Source organism: Notolepis coatsorum (genome assembly GCF_963971535.1).
Source record: "Notolepis coatsorum genome assembly, chromosome: 19".
Lineage (NCBI taxonomy): Eukaryota > Metazoa > Chordata > Actinopteri > Aulopiformes > Paralepididae > Notolepis > Notolepis coatsorum.
Genome location: NC_140183.1, coordinates 2,021,392 through 2,040,285, shown reverse-complemented (window position 1 = coordinate 2,040,285; position 18,894 = coordinate 2,021,392). Strand labels below are relative to the sequence as shown.

Sequence of the window (18,894 nt, the reverse complement as noted above, 5' to 3'; positions counted from 1 at the left end):
GGAGAGGTGAGCAGCCTTTGGTGAGGGGGGGGGCCGGCAGGTGAAGGCGCACGCAAATCTCGCATCTTTCTCGATTCATTTTTTACTTTTGGAGGGGGATAACTTCAAAAATACACGAGTGTCTGAAAACAAGGTTGTTTCTCTTCATATGTGAGAAGTTGATCCTTATGGAGATGCAAGGATTTCACACACCAGTGGCTGTATGTACCGGTATGCATTTATGTGCGTATGTGCGTGTGTGTGTGTGTGCGTGCGTGCGTGCGTGCGTGTGCGTGCGTGCGTGTGACTCACCTCGTTCCTGTTGTTATGCGCCTGCTTCTTCTCAATGTTCATGGCCAGCATCTGGCTGCGGAAGGAGAGGCTCTTGGTCTTCTCAATCACCTGTTGGTACGGTGATATGGCGTTGTTCCCCATGACCACGTGGCCCTAGAAAAGCAGGGGGAAGAATGGACACGGTCACAACTATTCTTTTTTTTTTAATCCACTTTTTCTCCTCGTTTTCCATTTTTCTCCCATCCCCAATTTCGTATGGCCAATTCTCCCTTCAATTCTCCCCTCCCCTGTCTTGAACGTTGCTAGACTATGCCTCCCACTGGTCGGCTGTAGTGAGGATAGAAGCCTTGCATCACGTGTCCCCTCAGGTACACGAGGAGGCAGCCTGTCGCATCTTTTCACCGCAGCAGCTCGAGCTCTCAGTGGCGAGGAGTAACGCATGGGAGGCTCACGCTGCCCCCGATACTTCCTGTTTCCACCGCACCGGCGTCACCCAACCGACCTGTAGGAGTCGCTGTCCACAACGTCCAATCCCCACCCACGGCTTTCCACCCGCTACCTCTGCCAATTGATAGTATGACGACTGTGGCCCAATCTCCGCTACACCACCCAGCCGCCCACCAGTCACAACTATTCTAACTGTAGGAGTGTAAAACTCTTAATCTACAACGAGGTAGGGCTAGGCAAGTTTTAATTTTTTTTATTTAAACTACGATTTTGTCTTCCCACGATCATGAAAACAAGATAATTGAGAATAAACCATTATTGTGCAGCATGCCATGTTACTCTCATTTAGTCTCGTGTCTTGTAAACGCAGCGCACCCTTCCTTCATAGCAATGTGCCCCGCCCCCCCAAGCACCATGCCCCGCCCCCCAAGCACCATGCCCCGCCCCCCAAGCACCAAACAGTGGTTTCAGCTGATGGTGAGGGAGGAGGGAGCCGTGGCGCGTTTCTCCAGTTATTCTGAAATGTCTTTGGTGACAACATGTAGAAGAGCCAGACTTTTGTCGAGAAGAAAAGTAAAACAAATGCAGTCGTGGTCATATGATGTTCTCAAATCAATTGGTAATCACGTTTAATAATTGTGATTTCAATATCAATCAATATAAATCATAGAGATCTACCGGGATGTTCACTGGCAGCGACTTCATAATGCGTTCAGAAAGCCTGGTGTCTGGTGCGTCTGCTCTAGTGCTCTGTTCTAGGGCCGTCAACAAATATTATATAGTCAAATTGTGTATATATATATAAAATAAACAACATACATTTGATTGTGAAAAAACAGGCCAGGCTGTCTTCCTCTCCACTCCTCATGTGGACCTGAATGCGCTGCGTGACGGCGAGGAGACATGCGACGTCACTTTCGTTTAGCCGAGTGAAAATGAAACGGAGGTCTAATCCTTGTGCTGAAGAACGTGCCAATAGTTCCACAACAATTGCAGCGTGGCATGATGATGGCACAGAGTTCAGAACCCAACGCGGCCGCAGAGTTGCACTCCGAGCGATCTGAAAAAGCCCCGCTTCTAAATACTTTGGATTTTGGTCACTACTACAAGGCAAACTTGTGGAACATCGAGACAAAATTGTATGCAAGCTATGTAAACTACAGCTGGCCTACCATTATTTTTTATGCAAATGCTAGTGTTTTGCTAGAGTTCCATCATCAAGATTGTAACGGGGTTTTCCACTGCATGGCATCTACTCGACTCTACTCGGCCTTTTCGGTTTTCCATTGCCAAAATTTGCGGATGGTACCGTGTACTTTTTTAGTACCTGCTCTATCGAGGTGCCAAGCGGGTAGAAGCGATACCAGACAGTGGTGTGCAGACCACCGAGTGGTCAGAAGAGAGAATCGTCACTACGTTATCATCGCACTACATGGGGGACGTCCTGCACAAAACACAAACCAGCCATCTTTAAATAGCCTCGCGACTATTAAACAATACCGTTCATTATTAGTCTGCTCTGGGCTGCGTTTGCGCCGGTCAACCAATACATTGTTGGAAAGTACAATTTTTCCGCCTTTCGATCGTCACCTCACTCGACCTATTGCGTGATTCCATTCCCGAGTTACAAGACGAAACATCCGGCGAGTGTCATTTGACGAGCCGCTCGGACGAGTGACCACGTCCTGAACTGACCGGTCACCGCTGATGGCGAAAATTATTGACCACCGTTGTAGCCAAGGAGCGTCTGCTCCGAAAGCGATCCCAGACGGCCGCTGACAGTGGGGGAAGGTGACACAAGAAGACGAAGAAGCCCTCGAAATTAAGGCAGCGAATGGCCATTTTGGATAATCATGCCGAATTGTTACTGGTAAACACGCGACAAAAACCGTTGTAAAACATTGATTTCCCGTGGGATTGTTATAAACTTTGGACCTGTACTACATAAGGCTTCAGGCTATGGACCTGTACTACATAAGGCTTCAGGCTATGGAACCATTATGTTTTCCAGCTCACCTGGAACTTAAAAACAGGCATCTGGTAACGAGTGAAAATAAATGAGTACACAAAACGTTTACTTCAGTGTGTTCAAACCTCTGTTACTCCATTTCATTAGCTCTCAAAGTGATTCTCCTTTATTGTGTAAGAAACTTCAGAATGTTACCTTTCAAATATTTGATAAAAAATAAATAAAGAATGTTACCTTTCAAAAGAGACCAGACTCATGCATGTTCTATAAGTATAAAGTATAATAAATCGCAAATTACTTTGGGTATGAACATTTTTATTATAATAATAATAATAAAAACGAGTCCCATTCCCCCCCCCGATCCTTTAGGTTAAGCTCTGCGTAACACTTGAAAACCCTGAAGCATAATCCTTTGAATTTGGACAAAGAATGATTGAAAATAAATAATTGAATTGATGGAATTGGATCGTTGGCTTTTGATCGAGAGAAAGAAGGCTCTAGAGACGTCACGTTAGGATATCGGAGGATTCTGAACGACGATTAAACCCTGCAGCAGTGAAAGTACAACTGGACTCCACTGGAGAGGAGCTCAACTTCATTTGTTTATTAGAACCTAACATCAACGCTGTCTGTCCAACAAATGGATACTAATCATTGAAAATGAATCCGAAACAGATGTAGACGGACAGACACAGTGGAGGAATCTAGCAGCGGCTTGTGGCAATAATAGCATTTTTTACTTGCAGAAAAGCACTGCCAGGGTGTTGGATGAAGCGCTTATGGTTATGGTGAGGAGAAAACCTGTTGCGTGTGAGTTATGCATCTATGGTTATGGTATAACAGTGTAGCTATCACCAACCACCTAAACACCGTTGTATGACAGACTAGCGTTGTTGCTTTTGATTAAAGTGATCCATTTGTTATCTTGAACCGCGGTTTGCACCGTTGCATTTTATTATACATTTGTTATCCATTTCTATTGTCTGGCATCGCAATTCACCCCTTTGCCTTTTATTGTATATTTGTTATTTTTTTATTGCCTGGCATCGCAATTCGTCCGTTTGCTATGTTAGCTACGCAATACGCATACTCACTCCTCATTGTGAATAATTGTTAAAAAAAAAAAAAAAAAAAGCTGGCTCCCAGGAAAAGACGCTATATGGACACAAGCCCTAACGTTAAGCGCTCTACAGATATTGAGTGTCATTTTATAAAATGTCCGGTGTCACAGGTAACACCGGTGTTGTCATGAGTTTATTATTCCATCACCGTGGCGTGGCAACTGATGTATCGATCCAAATAGGTGTCATCATTACACGCCCACGATGAAACATGTCACCGCCAATCACGTTGGGTCTCCCAGACCCACCAGCCCTCCTACACCAATCAGTAGTGACCGCATAGGTCACATTCATGCAGAATGCGAGCGGTGCATCTAGGTAATTCTATGTCATTGCAGCAGAGCTGATTACAGAGAACCTGTAACGTGATGGCTATGCCAAAACACGCAGGCCCAACGTGGAACGACACAAAGGAGACCTAAAGAGGGTGAGGTATTGTGGTTACAACATCCATACGGTCCACCCTTCAATTACAAAATCAGGACAGATAATAGCTTTCATATTCCTTCCACAGTTACGAGACACAGAATGTACAAAAGGACCACATGACCATGACCCCCGCCAATTGCAAAAGGGGCTGTTTTAAAAACACTTTGATTAATCAATCAATCAATCAAGTCTCGGGGTGATTGATCGAGGAAGCAGACGGCTGTCTTACCAGTTTGGAGTCTATCTTGGCGTCCAGTCTGGCGTTGCGGATAAGGTTGACGATCCATCGCTCAGCCTCGTCCGGCGTCATGTTCAGCTTGTCTGCCAGCATGCTGGGGAGCAGAGACACGGGGTGTTAATCAGGGGGGGGGTCAGGGTTAGGATGCTGGGGAGCAGAGACCAGACACAGGGTGTTAATCAGGGGGGGGGGTCAGGGTTAGCATGCTGGGGAGCAGAGACGAGACACGGGGTCTTAATCAGGGGGGGGTCTGGGGACACCCAGGGGTTAGGGTTAGCATGCTGGGGAGCAGAGACACGGGGTCTTAATCAGGCAGGGCAGCGCTTCTCAAGCAGGGGTCCGGGGACACCCAGGGGTCCTCGAGGAAGTCCCGAGGTGTCCTCAGAAAAATGGGGGATAGTTTTAATTGCACTATTTAATTCAGCATAAGATGAGGGTCATAGGTAAATATTACTTCGCCATCATATCTAACAACATAGATCTTCTCCCTGAGACTGAATCTAATCAAATGGGGTCTGAGTCCTAACATGTATCAATGTGGGGGTCCTAACATGTATCAATGTGGGGGTCCTAACATGTATCAATGTGGGGGTCCTAACATGTATCAATGTGGGGGTCCTAACATGTATCAATGTGGGGGTCCTAATGTGTATCAATGTGGGGGTCCTAACATGTATCAATGTGGGGGTCCTAACATGTATCAATGTGGGGGTCCTAACATGTATCAATGTGGGGGTCCTAATGTGTATCAATGTGGGGGTCCTAACATGTATCAATGTGGGGTCCTAACATGTATCAATGTGGGGGTCCTAACATGTATCAATGTGGGGGTCCTAACATGTATCAATGTGGGGGTCCTAACATGTATCAATGTGGGGGTCCTAACATGTATCAATGTGGGGTCCTAACATGTATCAATGTGGGGGTCCTAACATGTATCAATGTGGGGGTCCTAACATGTATCAATGTGGGGGTCCTAACATGTATCAATGTGGGGGTCCTAACATGTATCAATGTGGGGGTCCTAACATGTATCAATGTGGGGGTCCTAATGTGTATCAATGTGGGGGTCCTAACGTGTATCAATGTGGGGGTCCTAACATGTATCAATGTGGGGGTCCTAATGTGTATCAATGTGGGGGTCCTAACATGTATCAATGTGGGGGTCCTAATGTGTATCAATGTGGGGGGACTTCATGAACAGGAGAGTAGACTGCAGATCATGCCTTCCTAAAGGAGGCCCGCCACAACATTATATTTGGCTACAAATGGCTCCAGAGAGCGACACACATGTGGATATACTGTAAGACATAAGACAGATGATATACTGTAATGCCCGCTCTTAACTGGGCGATTTTCGGCCGTCCCAGACGAAAGATGACCAATCGTGGCATAATCTGTGGTCGTGGGCGAAATCGTGGCTCCAAGACGCAGGTCGTACGTCGCACAGTGAGAGAGGTTCAAAGATGACCGACGTGCAAGTCTTGCGATCAAAGATGCCTGCGACACATATCTGACAGTGCTTGATATTCTACGACCAGCGTCAGCTACCAACCAATAGAAATGCAGCATGATGACGTGTGATCAGTGCGACCGCATGATGACGTGTGATCAGTGCGACACATGTGCGTTTATGTGGGACAGTGACTGTACAATCCAATAATGCCGCCCCGCAAACGGACGCCAATTGTGTGGAGTCGTATCAAAGAGGAGAGGCTTGTCGAGTTGTGGCAACAGAAGCCATGCCTGTATGATGTGTCCTCCAGCTGTTACCATGACCGTGTACAGAAGGACAAAGAATGGAAGGAAATGGCGGAGGAATTGCAGCTCCCGGGTGAGTTTAACGTTAGTGGCTAGCTAGCTAGCTAGCGGCTGGCTAGCTAGCTAGCTAGCTAGCGGCTGGCTAGCTAGCGGCTGGCTAGCTAGCTAGCACACACACACACACTATGCAAGTACAGTCTTGTTTCTGTCAGCCCACTTTCAGTGTACATTAACTAACGTAATGTTGTTATTGCGCTTCACAGCCGAAGAGGTGGTAACGCATGCAGCGTCCCTGCGCACCCAATACGGGAAGCTATTACATCCCAAACCCAGTGGAAGTGGGACTAAAGACCCAACCCAGCGACAGACATGGATACTGAAGTACCTGGACTTCCTAAAGCATCATGTATTGCCTCGTCAGTCCTACAGCACCCTGGAGGTATGTGTATATTTGGAAATTGACAATAATAACGTACTTACTGTACATACTTGATTGATTGATTGAAAACTTTATTAACAGATTGCAGAATGGGTACAATACAGTACAGCTCAATACACACAATTGTTAAGGGGATGCAGACCAGAGAAAGACTTTCGTCTTGTTTACATCAGGGTCCCCCATTTTCAATTCATCAGGATTGAACCACTAAAGTTGTCAGACCGTTTATTTCTTAATAATGAATACTATAGTCTGTGGTGGCCTTGACTTCTTAAATTTCTCTTTTAATTACACGTTTAAAATCAACTGGATGAACGTTTCTCTGTAACCCATTCTATTTGGAATTTTATACCAAACTATATATTTTCCATATATCTACAAACTATATACTGTAGTAGCCTTTGTAAAATACCCTGTAACCCACTGCCTCTCGTGGTTTATTGCTTAATTATCACCTTGTACTGTGTCCTACAGTTCACAAATGGTGTCACCTGCATAATCATTGTGTGTATACTTGGTCAATAAAGATTATTCTGATCCTATGTCCTTCATCCAGCTAGATGATTCAGTGACGGACAGCTGTGCTGACACTGCTGAACAAGATCCAGAGAGTGATGACCTTGGGGAATCAGCGGTGTCAGAATCATCAGCACAGGACCCACCAACCCGTACATCCACACCCGCACCCACACCCACACCGGGTGGTCAGGCAAAAGTGGTCCGGAGCAAGCCATGGGAGAGAGGGCTGAACCTTGAGAGAGAGAAGATTGACCTCCTCAAGCAAGTAGTTTCAGACAACAGAGATGATGATGATGAAGATGTAATTTTTGGTAAACAGGTGGGCAGTGAGATGCGTCACGTAACGGATCCTGTTGAAAAAATGCGAGCAAGGCGGTCCATCATGAGGATGATTTATGAATCTCAGGACAGAAGCATGTCAATACGTCAACAGGTGCAGGGTCCTGCATCACAGCCGAATCAGCCGATGTATCGCACCTTCCCACACAACACACCACACCAGCGGCAAACGCAAACCTTTCAACCCTACCACCAGCCTCCTCCCACTCCCAGTTCTCAACCGTCTAGTAGCTACATGGGGATGCTCAGTGAAAATTCAGATACGCAGGCTGAATATGATTACTGATAATCAGTACAACTGGTAGTGTGGTAGTGCCATTGTCCACTTGTTTTTTTTCTTGTAATTTTAATGATGTATATTTTCTGGGTCTGGCGGCCGTGGGCTCTGACTGGGGGGGGGGCGTGGTTCGGTGTCTCTGCGGGTCGAGGCATTAAAGAGGCGTGATGCTTTGGCCCGCGGGGGTGCCGGACACCGGGTCCTCCGTGGTTGGGGTTCGTGGCTGCCTGCCTCAGGAATCTTTTTTTTTTATAGTACGTTTTATTTTCCTCCACTTGTTTTTTTTCTTGTAATTTTAATGATGTATATTTTCTGGGTCTGGCGGCCGTGGGCTCTGACTGGGGGGGGGGGGCGTGGTTCGGTGTCTCTGCGGGTCGAGGCATTAAAGAGGCGTGATGCTTTGGCCCGCGGGGGTGCCGGACACCGGGTCCTCCGTGGTTGGGGTTCGTGGCTGCCTGCCTCAGGAATCTTTTTTTTTTTATAGTACGTTTTATTTTCCTCCACTTGTTTTTTTTCTTGTAATTTTAATGATGTATATTTTCTGGGTCTGGCGGCCGTGGGCTCTGACTGGGGGGGGGGCGTGGTTCGGTGTCTCTGCGGGTCGAGGCATTAAAGAGGCGTGATGCTTTGGCCCGCGGGGGTGCCGGACACCGGGTCCTCCGTGGTTGGGGTTCGTGGCTGCCTGCCTCAGGAATCTTTTTTTTTTTATAGTACGTTTTATTTTCCTTATACTTTGCACTTTATTTGAAGTTTTCTAGCCCCTGTTGAGCAGTGAACAGTAAGTTCATATACTGTAATTTCTAAATTGTTTTGATATCTTGAAGCACCTTCTTACATTCTGAAACACCTTATTTTACATTCTTTTTTTGTGATCAAAAGGGGGAGCAGAGTGAGCGAGTGCCATTGTCCACTTGTTTTTTTTCTTGTAATTTTAATGATGTATATTTTCTGGGTCTGGCGGCCGTGGGCTCTGACTGGGGGGGGGGCGTGGTTCGGTGTCTCTGCGGGTCGAGGCATTAAAGAGGCGTGATGCTTTGGCCCGCGGGGGTGCCGGACACCGGGTCCTCCGTGGTTGGGGTTCGTGGCTGCCTGCCTCAGGAATCTTTTTTTTTTTATAGTACGTTTTATTTTCCTTATACTTTGCACTTTATTTGAAGTTTTCTAGCCCCTGTTGAGCAGTGAACAGTAAGTTCATATACTGTAATTTCTAAATTTTTTTGATATCTTGAAGCACCTTCTTACATTCTTTTTTTGTGATCAAAAGGGGGAGCAGAGCGTATATTTATATTATAGTATATATTTATATATTTATTATATATATTGTATTTGTATATACTGTATAGAAATACTGTAATTTCTTAATTTTTTTGATATCTTGAAGCACTTGCTAATCTTGAAGCACTTGCTATTCAAATAAAAAAATAATTACTTTGATAAACCATTCCAGTTTCATTTATTTACATTTCTCAGACAAACAAGGAAATAGAATGAAATGAATAATAAAGCAGTTATAATAAAGACAAAGAAAATGATTAATTACCACTTGTATCGGGGTTATCAATGACCCGTGTTAGATTGATATTTCAATTTTGTAGAACTTCAGGGTCAAGGTCCAGCAGTCTTACTTCCATCCAAGTAAATCTACAAGTAAGCTAGTGACCACTGTCCCTGTTGTTGGTGAGCTGTTGTTTTTGTTTACTCTAACTCTGTGTGTTGTTTGTTCCCTTGCATTCTCCCCTCTTAATTCTCCCCAACGTTGTACTAATCGGAGACAATGCCCTTCGGCTGGGCGATGAGGTGACCCCCCCCCCCCCCCCCTTGATTGGTGCACACGTCTGGTCAGCCCTGAATCAAAAGCTGTAACTTCATACTGAATATGCATTTCAATGGACAATGATGGAAATTAATTAACTTATATGCTTGTCATAAAACTGCCCTGTAGTTTGTGAGGTTAGCTGCCGACAGAGAGACAGGTGGACAGAACCAACCTGATAGGAGATAATTATTATATTATATATAGTGTAGAGGCAAAAACCAACATTCGTCTCTATGTGGGGGAATGGTATCCAACAAACAGTAAAGTAGCAACGGAGAATGAGACACTAGTCTATTAACATTATATCATATCATCAACAGTGTATATTTGCATATCGTATATGTCACAAATGTAACAGTACTATATATGTCATGCATGTCCCTATGTGCCTTTAAATAAAACAGAATAACAAGGTTAGCCTGTAGGCCTACCTATATGGTTATCGTATTTAACGTGTGTATATTTACGTAGCTTAACATGTAGGCCTACATTTGAACTCGATAGGCCCTACAAGTAGGCCTAGGCATATGTTATTTTCTTTTAGGACATGTATAATGATTTTAGGCCCAACAGTTAGGCTATGGTGTATAGGCCTAGTGTTCAAACACCATCTTTATAACCAAAAAAGTACAAAAGGACATTACAACATGTCTTCCTGCCAATGCACAGAACCTGATGGTGAGACAAAGTATTGTTTCAGTGTGTCGCGCTGCTCCTTTGCAGTTCTGTTGGCATTCCGATCCCTGCTAGCAGGCACTGATGCCAGGGCGGCATCACTGCGCCAGCTCCCAGGGATGATGTGGTGGTCCTCATCCTCCGTGTCGACCAGAGCAGGGGGGATGTAGGTGTCTGTGGCCTGGGCTCGTAGGTAGTTGTGCAGGGAGAGAGCAGCCAGGGTTATCTGGGACACTGTATCTGGTTCTAGGGGAATGATGGTGAGAAAGACTCGCCATTTGTTGGCAAGTATGCCAAACGCATTCTCTACAACACGCCTCGCTCTTGACAGTCTGTAGTTGTAGACACGCTGGTCATGGTCAAGCTGTCTGAAGGGGTATGGCTTCATCAGGTGTGTGTGGAGCGGAAAAGCCTCGTCTGCAATGAACATGAAAGGGGTGACTACATCTGTACCTGGCAGACTTTGGGCTGGCGGGACATTTAACTGGTTGCTGTCCAATGCCTTTTTCAGGTCACAGTGGGCATAAACACCTCCATCAGACACTCTGCCCTGGGTTCCAATATTCGCATAGAGGAAACGATAATTGGCGTCTACAACAGCCATCAGGACCACAGAGAAACGAGACTTGTAGTTCCTGAAGGTGCTCCCACTGTTGCCTGGTGGGCGGATGGTGATGTGTTTTCCATCTATGGCTCCGAGACAGTGAGGGAATTGCCAATTCTCCTGGAAGCCACTGGCCACTGCTCTCCACTCAGCCTCTGTAGTCGGTGTCTACACAAACAGACAGACAGACTGCATCAGAACAGTGACATGAATCTATCAATATTTATCTGATCTAGGTATGATTGTCCCATATGTTACATTCTAGCTGCTTCTAAATGGATCTTACCGTCAGGTGATCCTTCTTCAGGACCTGGTGCAACACCTTGCATGTCTCCTTGACAATCACACCAACAGTGCTCTGTCCAATACGGTACTGGAAGCTCAGGGAAGTGAACGACTCTCCTGTCAGCATGGAGAATGATTGTAGAATATCATTTATGTATGCGCGTCGACAAATAAATGTGCCAAACTGCAGCATATCAGAACTATTAGACTGACACATTCTATAGTTACATTCTGGTCACCGCGGATACACTGTAGCCTGAGTTCACTTGGGTTTACCCTCCACTACAACCCCTGATTATTACCTGTTGCTAAGTATCGCAGTGTGATGGACAGTCTCTCTCTGGCAGTGATCGCTCTCCTCATCTGGGTGTCTGCTTTGGAGATATAAGGAGCCACCAGCTGTAGCAGATGATCGAACTGTTCCACATCCATGCGGAGTAGACTTCTGAATCCACTTCGATCATCTGTCTAGAAGTACAACAGGCAGACTTTAATGGGTGCATTGAGAACAACACAAGCTAGCAGTGAGGTAAACAAGCTCAACATTCATTAGGAGGGTACGACACATGTAGCGTTAGCATGCTGACGTTAGTATCTAGAAGTACAACAGGCAGACATTAATGAGTGCATTGGGAACAACACAAGCTAGCAGTGATAACAAGCTCAACATTCATTAGGAGGGTACGACACATGTAGCGTTAGCATGCTGACGTTAGTATCTAGAAGTACAACAGGCAGACATTAATGAGTGCATTGGGAACAACACAAGCTAGCAGTGATAACAAGCTCAACATTCATTAGGAGGCTACGACACATGTAGCGTTAGCATGCTGACGTTAATAACGTTACTTACCTCAAGTTCCATTTGCAGGACTGGCATTCCCAGTTGGCCTCTTTTCCCTAGCCACGACTTTGTTCTCTTTCTCTTTTTTTTAAATATAGCCGGCCTCTCTAGGCACATAAAAGCCACTATGGCAAGTGTTCGCTTCCTGGACATTGGCATGTTCACAGTCTGCTTCTTCTTCGTATCACGACCGTCTTGTTTACAACTCGTCAGGTTGACGCACACTGATGACACACAGGATAACGCTTTATGATGATGCTACGCTTTATTATGACGCTACGTAGTCTGCGTCGTAGCCTACGACTCTCATCGCACAGTGTACATCCATCAGATTGATGGTCGTACCCAAGATTATTCAATTTGTGTCGCACAGTGTGGCTTGCAAGGAACTTATAAGATGCAAAATATCTCCCAGTTAAGAGCGGGCATAAGACCTAAGACAGAGATGATATACTGTAAGACCTAAGACAGAGATGATATACTGTAAGACCTAAGACAGAGATGATATACTGTAAGACCTAAGACAGAGATGATATACTGTAAGACCTAAGACAGAGATGATATACTGTAAGACCTAAGACAGAGATGATATACTGTAAGACCTAAGACAGAGATGATATACTGTAAGACCTAAGACAGAGATGATATACTGTAAGACCTAAGACAGAGATGATATACTGTAAGACCTAAGACAGAGATGATATACTGTAAGACCTAAGACAGAGATGATATACTGTAAGACCTAAGACAGAGATGATATACTGTAAGACCTAAGACAGAGTTTACATTTCCCAATGATCAATGTCCAGTTGTATTATTTGGTCAATTGCAGACAAAACGCGCTACATTCGGGCCCTTAGCCCTCGAGTTGGAAAATGATTTGTCCTTTTTCTGACCTTCAAACATAAATCTTGCTGGAATGTTAAAAATGTTTTGCTGTAAAGATAACCTACTCCCAGGTTTCATAATGATATATACACACCGACTGCAGTACACTTCTATTACAAGTTATATTTGGTCCATTTTGATGCAATGATCTTTAAACAAACTTGACTATTTCAACCTAGGACACTGATGTTTATGTGTTACATTCATTCATTATCAATGTCATTATTTGTCCCACAGCCCACCACACGCGTGTTACATGTCGGCCCCTAGTCCCTGCGTGTCACACGCCTGGGCCCTGATCCAACACTGAAGTCATGCCTAGTAACAACAACACACACCAAACTAACATAGACAGAGACAGAACAACTGATTATTATATTGGGTCATAGCAGTAGCTACACAATAATTGACCACAGGATTCTGGAGTTTTTCCAAAACCCTTTTATCAAAGTCTGTCCAGGTGGCGGTCGAGGACAGAATACCAGCACAAAATGGGCTCATATTTACTACTGAAGTCACCGTCTTGTAAATACACACACACACACACACACACACACACACACACACAGCCAAGGGACAGTCTAGACAGGAGGACTGAGGGAATAAGGATGCTTTACCTGTGAACAGAAACAGAGCCAGAGCTATAAGCAGCTCGCACCTTGTTCCCCCACAGCAGTACGGACCACGGACCACACAAAGCACCGTTTGCTAATTTTGCAACTATGGGACTAAAAGACCAGCTGCTCATTGATGTAGTAATAATGTTAATAACCGACCAACTCATTGCACTTAAAACAGTTCATCTCACAAAACAATCAAAATCTCAAAACAACAAAGAACAGCCTCCAATGGCCTCACAGCGTGTCTTACACGGAACACAGGAGATTTAGAGACTCTCGAGTCTAACTCAATTAGAAGTGGTGGTGGTGGTGGTGGGGACCCCCCCCCCCCCCCCTCTTCAGAGTCTGTTCCCTCTCTGGCCACTTCCTTTAAGGTTCCTTTGATGTAGCCTCTACCCCCTTCTCCCCACCTGGTCTCTGAAGGCTGTCGTGACACACCGGGCGAGGGACCGCGGCGGCTACTGTCCTCCCAAATGAAAGCCAGGTTTGCAGGCAGGGGACGCGGGAGGGAGATGTGGATGTGTCACAACAGAGGGGGAGAGGTAGGAGGTGGCTGGGACTCTTTGATCCAAAGCCTTTACCCAGTGCAGCTGGCCTCCCTTGTGGCTTTTCAACATAACTAGACCCCCTTGATACCCCCATTCTAGACCCCCCCCCCCCCCCCCCCCCCCCCCCGTTTCCTGCTGGTCCCCTATTTCATATAAGAGAACTATAAATATCCCCCGCCCCCTCTCCCACATTGCCCACAATTACAACAGGAACCCTACTTCCCATCTCAATACACCCGACACACAGCCTTTATTAACACACATGCCTGCCAAAATAGGTACTAATTTGTGAGTGCATATAGCCTGGGTATATAGCTTGTAGTGTGTGTGTGTGATGGCACGTGCATGCAAAATAATGGGGGTTATGAGGTCTGTATAAAAACAATTTACCTCACTAATTATCACTTCCTGGTCCATTAATCACATGTTGTGAGGGAGGCAGAGTGGCGAGTAAGAGCCAGAACTAGGGATGTCCGATATTATCGGCCGATATTGGCATTAAAATGAGATATAGGAAAATATCGGTATCGGTTTTCAATTTTTTTTATTTCTTTTTTTACATTTCTATAACCTTTATTTACCCATGCAAGCAAGTAAGAACAAATTCAGATTTTATTTATTGTCAAAAGTATGCATAATGTTGTGGTAATTCCACAACAAGAGATATGTAATGTTAATTACCTGAAATAATAAAAAAAATTGGGGGGGGTATTGATATCGGTATCGGAAATTAAGAGTTGGACAATATCGGTATAGGTAAAAAAGCCAATATCGAGCATCCCTAGCCAGAACCCACCACTTCTCACGATACGGGTCTCCACAGACTCATCCCACAGCTAAGAACCGAGCCAGAACCCACCACTTCTCATGATACGGGTCTCCACAGACTCATCCCACAGCTAAGAACCGAGCCAGAACCCACCACTTCTCATGATACGGGTCTCCACTGACTCATCCCACAGCTAAGAACCGAGCCAGAACCCACCACTTCTCATGATACGGGTCTCCACTGACTCATCCCACAGCTAAGAACCGAGCCAGAACCCACCACTTCTCACGATACGGGTCTCCTACTGACTCATCCCACAACCACCGATACCGGCAGCCCCCCCCCCCCCCCCCCTCTTCAGGACTCTCTTGCTTGTAAATGCCACTTTGAAAGTAACCTCATTTGGGATAATGTTTGCCTTACCTCAACACTTGTGGAAAAAAAGAAGAAAAAAGGAAGAAAGATAAATGTGTTCCCCTCGTGCTGACCCACTAGGCTTGACTTTACTTTCTCAAAAACCCAAAACCACACACAGAAGGGGCTGAGATGACATCAGTGTCTGGAAGTATCAACAACAAATAAATAGCGTTACCTCAGCATAATGGACAGAGCGGGGGGGGGGGGGGGGGTGACAGAGCATGATCCATCAGCCGCACAGCGGAGTGATGGAGGAGGTGAATAACGGGCCAGTAAAACACAAGTTACGGGTCAATTTCCCGGCGAATCTCAACGGCCCCAGAGGCACAGTGATCGACCAGTCACTCACAGACGTCAGCTCCCCCCCCCCCACCCCCACCCAGCTCTACCGGACAGCTGATTATGCTTAGACTCAGCGAAGGCCCTGGAAAATGATGCGTGGCAAAGAAATTGCTCTTATGGATCATTATTCGGGACCTAACAAGCAGGAAAAGTGTCAGCTGTCAAGTGACGTGAGTGTAGGGCGTGATGGTTAACATATGTCTGCCGTCACACTGTGACACTGGCAACACCAGGGAGGCCAGCGGAGGGCCTCCTTCCAGGGAGCAGTGTTCTGTGGGGTGGGCCTGCAGACAGAGGCTTCTCCTGCACATTCATGGAGAACTGTGGGATAATCAGTATCCTGCCAGAGCTAATTCATTCAATTGTCTCGACAATCAAGGCTGGGTGTTTAAGAAAACACAAACAAAACACACTTCAAGTTTACTATTATGTACTTTCCAAGTAATCTACTATGCCTATACCACTACCAACTATACTAATATGTCTATACTGTACTACTCGAACTTTGACGAACAATGTTACTCACCCTTAGCTGCCAGAGTTGTACCCTTCCTGTTGAACTTGTAAGTTTAAAAGTGTCAGCTAAATGACTAAATGTAACTAAGCAGGGCTCTACAGTGAGACCATTTTACTCGCATTTGCCCCTAATAATATGTGTGTGGGAACCGGAAAAATCAATGACTCGCACAGTGTGCAAGTGAAGATTACAGCCTCAGTCGTGCTTTTTTCTCTCCGCTGCTAATCGTTCAAAAACTACAAGTCCCACATTGCACTCAAGCCAACGGTCCAATCACAGTCGAGTGTCGTGACTGGTTTCAAGGGAAAGAAAGGAAATGACCAATCGGAAGCATTCATTTGCTTTTTTACTTCCGGAAACTCCGCCATTGCAATATGCAAGAGTTTTCCGAGACAGTAACATTCAATTAATGTAACTTATTCTAGTCTTACCAATAGCAATAGATTTTAGAACACCTAGATTTATCGATAGCAATAGTAATATAACGTTAATGCAACAAAACGAATGCCTTGCTTTGTTAATCATAACGTTGATGCAGTAGCGTATGTCGTTGTGTTGGCTGTAACGGACATGATAATAACATAACACTGTGTGTACACATTAAAATTGCGATAATCGATTCTAACATTTTCAAATCGATGCAGTTGAATTTTCCCCTTAGGAGCGATGCATTGCGATGCATTGTTACACCCCTACACCAAAGTCACTGGCCCACTGTGCGTGTGTGTGTGTGCTAACTTGGCTAGCGTTATCAACAGCAGAGGTGGGTGAAAGCGGTGTGACGTAATTGGCAGAATCGACTGTCAATCAATGGTCTACCTGACACGCAAACTCATAAACAATGTTTCTGTACTGGAGGTGTACAGTATTTCAATAGGCAACCCTGAAAGGATTATTTTTCTAGAAGAGCAACACCGCCAAAACATAGGCATTGTATGCATAAAAGGGGCAAAAGCTAAAGTTAAGTGACTGTTACTTTTGTAGCAGTAGTTTTATTTGATAGGGACTGCACATGTTAACACTTTGGATGCTAATGACGCTATAAGTCGTTAGTTCATGCCGCCAGTTGAGTGCCGCCAACGACATATAGCGTTTGTTTGTCGTATTTTTTTTTATTGCCGATTTGAATTCATATTTCATCAATCGAGCCTCACGCTAGTGTTGCATAGTCTCTCTGAGCTCAATTGGGAAGACACCGCCCCCTATCGTCTCTCCCTGTGATACTGCACCCCATTAGTTTAGACTGATGAAGGGGGGGGGGGGGCCAGTTTCCTCATTTTACTTTTCAGTCAAGCCAACTGAAGAGACCAAGTGATCGCCGGCCCTCAGAAATGCGTGGATTATGTATTTCCAGCACCCAACGCTGAATCAATAAACGCGATCGATATTTGGAATGGCGATCAGGAATTGGAATCATCTTTTTGGATAACATCTGATCTGAGGTAAGGAATCTATTTGACCAGTCTTGGGATAATCAGAGCTTTTTTCACAGATATATCAACGTGTCCCATATGTGTGTGTGTGTGTGTCTGTGTGTGCGCGCTGATCAGGAAATGAGAGAATCGATATTTCAGCCCGCTTCTATAGCGTGCATAAGTACACATATACTATCGATAATCTAGCGTTTATTTGAAAACGATTCATAAATAGGCCGAAAAATTACAACGTTTTTGTATATGCCAGAATATTCCAGTAAATGCCGTTTATCACGGAATCTATATATTTTCCTGAAAAACGAGGGCTTTTCAAAATGCTATAAAACGGAAATGAACCGATTAAAAAACAATCCGTTTCGACAATGTTGACTGCAAACAAGTCATTGATAAGCGACGGGCAGATTAGACACATAATTTAAAACAGAGATTATGCGTTCACAACGCTATCATTGAAGTGGGTGCTGGCATTTAACAGGGTTTTACCATGTTCACCAGTGGTAATCAAAGTGTTAATGAACATCAAGTACAAAATACAAAATGTAAACATGCAGGGTTGTAGCAAGAGCTAATTTACACCAGGAGACAGCAAAACTCTTTCAATAAATAAATAAATAAATAGCCTGCTTAGGGTAAAAGCATTGTGACGATCAATGATAAAAATAAGAAACAAGTTACATAAACTAAATCAGATTAAAAACGATCACAGTTCTGGTTTGCCTTAAGATGCAGTTTAAGATGGGTCTTGAACATGGAGTATGTAGGGCACTCTCTAATCACAACTGGTAGGCTATTCCAGTAGTTACCACCTTTAACAGAGAACACAGTTTTAGCAAAGGTAGTATACCGAAAGGGCACCTTACAGTCCCCTCTACTGATGGCCCTGGTGGTAATGCCAGTGTCTCCTTTTTGTTCAATGTCACTGCCTTTTTTATTAGGCCTAGTTGTTGGCTACACCTTTGCCACAGTAGGCATTAATCACTTAATAGTTCAAATGTCTGTGTCCCATTCTCGTTTGCACACGCAGATACACACAGTGGGCCAGTGACTTTGGTGGTATGTGCTATTGCACAGATGTGTGTCCCGTTCCCGTTTGCACACGCACGCACAGTACAAATATACATATATTTTTGGAAAAAAATTAAATTAACTCTGTTACTTGAAATATTTTCACTGTGCTCCTAAATATTTTTGTGTGCTCCTAAATTTCTTTGTGTGCTCCTAAATTTTTTCATTTAGGAGCCCATGTGCTCCTTGGGAAAAAGGTTAGCGTAGAGCCCTGCTAAGCAATCAACCATTGCTCATAATGTGATGGGGGGGGGGG

At 44.9% G+C, this 18,894-nt stretch overlaps 2 protein-coding genes across 2 annotated transcripts in view; both read right to left on the bottom strand.

Moving 5' to 3' along the window:
- Window positions 1–18,894, bottom strand: part of eif3ea (eukaryotic translation initiation factor 3, subunit E, a) — a gene marked incomplete at its 3' end in the record, with an annotated part of 112,629 nt that overhangs the window by 6,788 nt on the left and 86,947 nt on the right. Inside the window, 2 exon segments of the mRNA XM_084335915.1 lie at window positions 292–426; window positions 4,469–4,571. Of these exon segments, the coding sequence (XP_084192041.1) occupies window positions 292–426; window positions 4,469–4,571 (238 nt within the window).
- On the bottom strand, window positions 9,635–12,243 carry LOC311246326 (uncharacterized protein). Its single transcript, XM_084336477.1, has 4 exons — window positions 12,046–12,243; window positions 11,495–11,660; window positions 11,194–11,309; window positions 9,635–11,075 (listed from the first exon to the last, which is right to left on the bottom strand). The coding sequence occupies exons 1-4, from the start codon at window positions 12,193–12,195 to the stop codon at window positions 10,269–10,271; spliced, it is 1,239 nt and encodes a 412-aa protein (XP_084192603.1). The 5' UTR covers window positions 12,196–12,243; the 3' UTR covers window positions 9,635–10,268.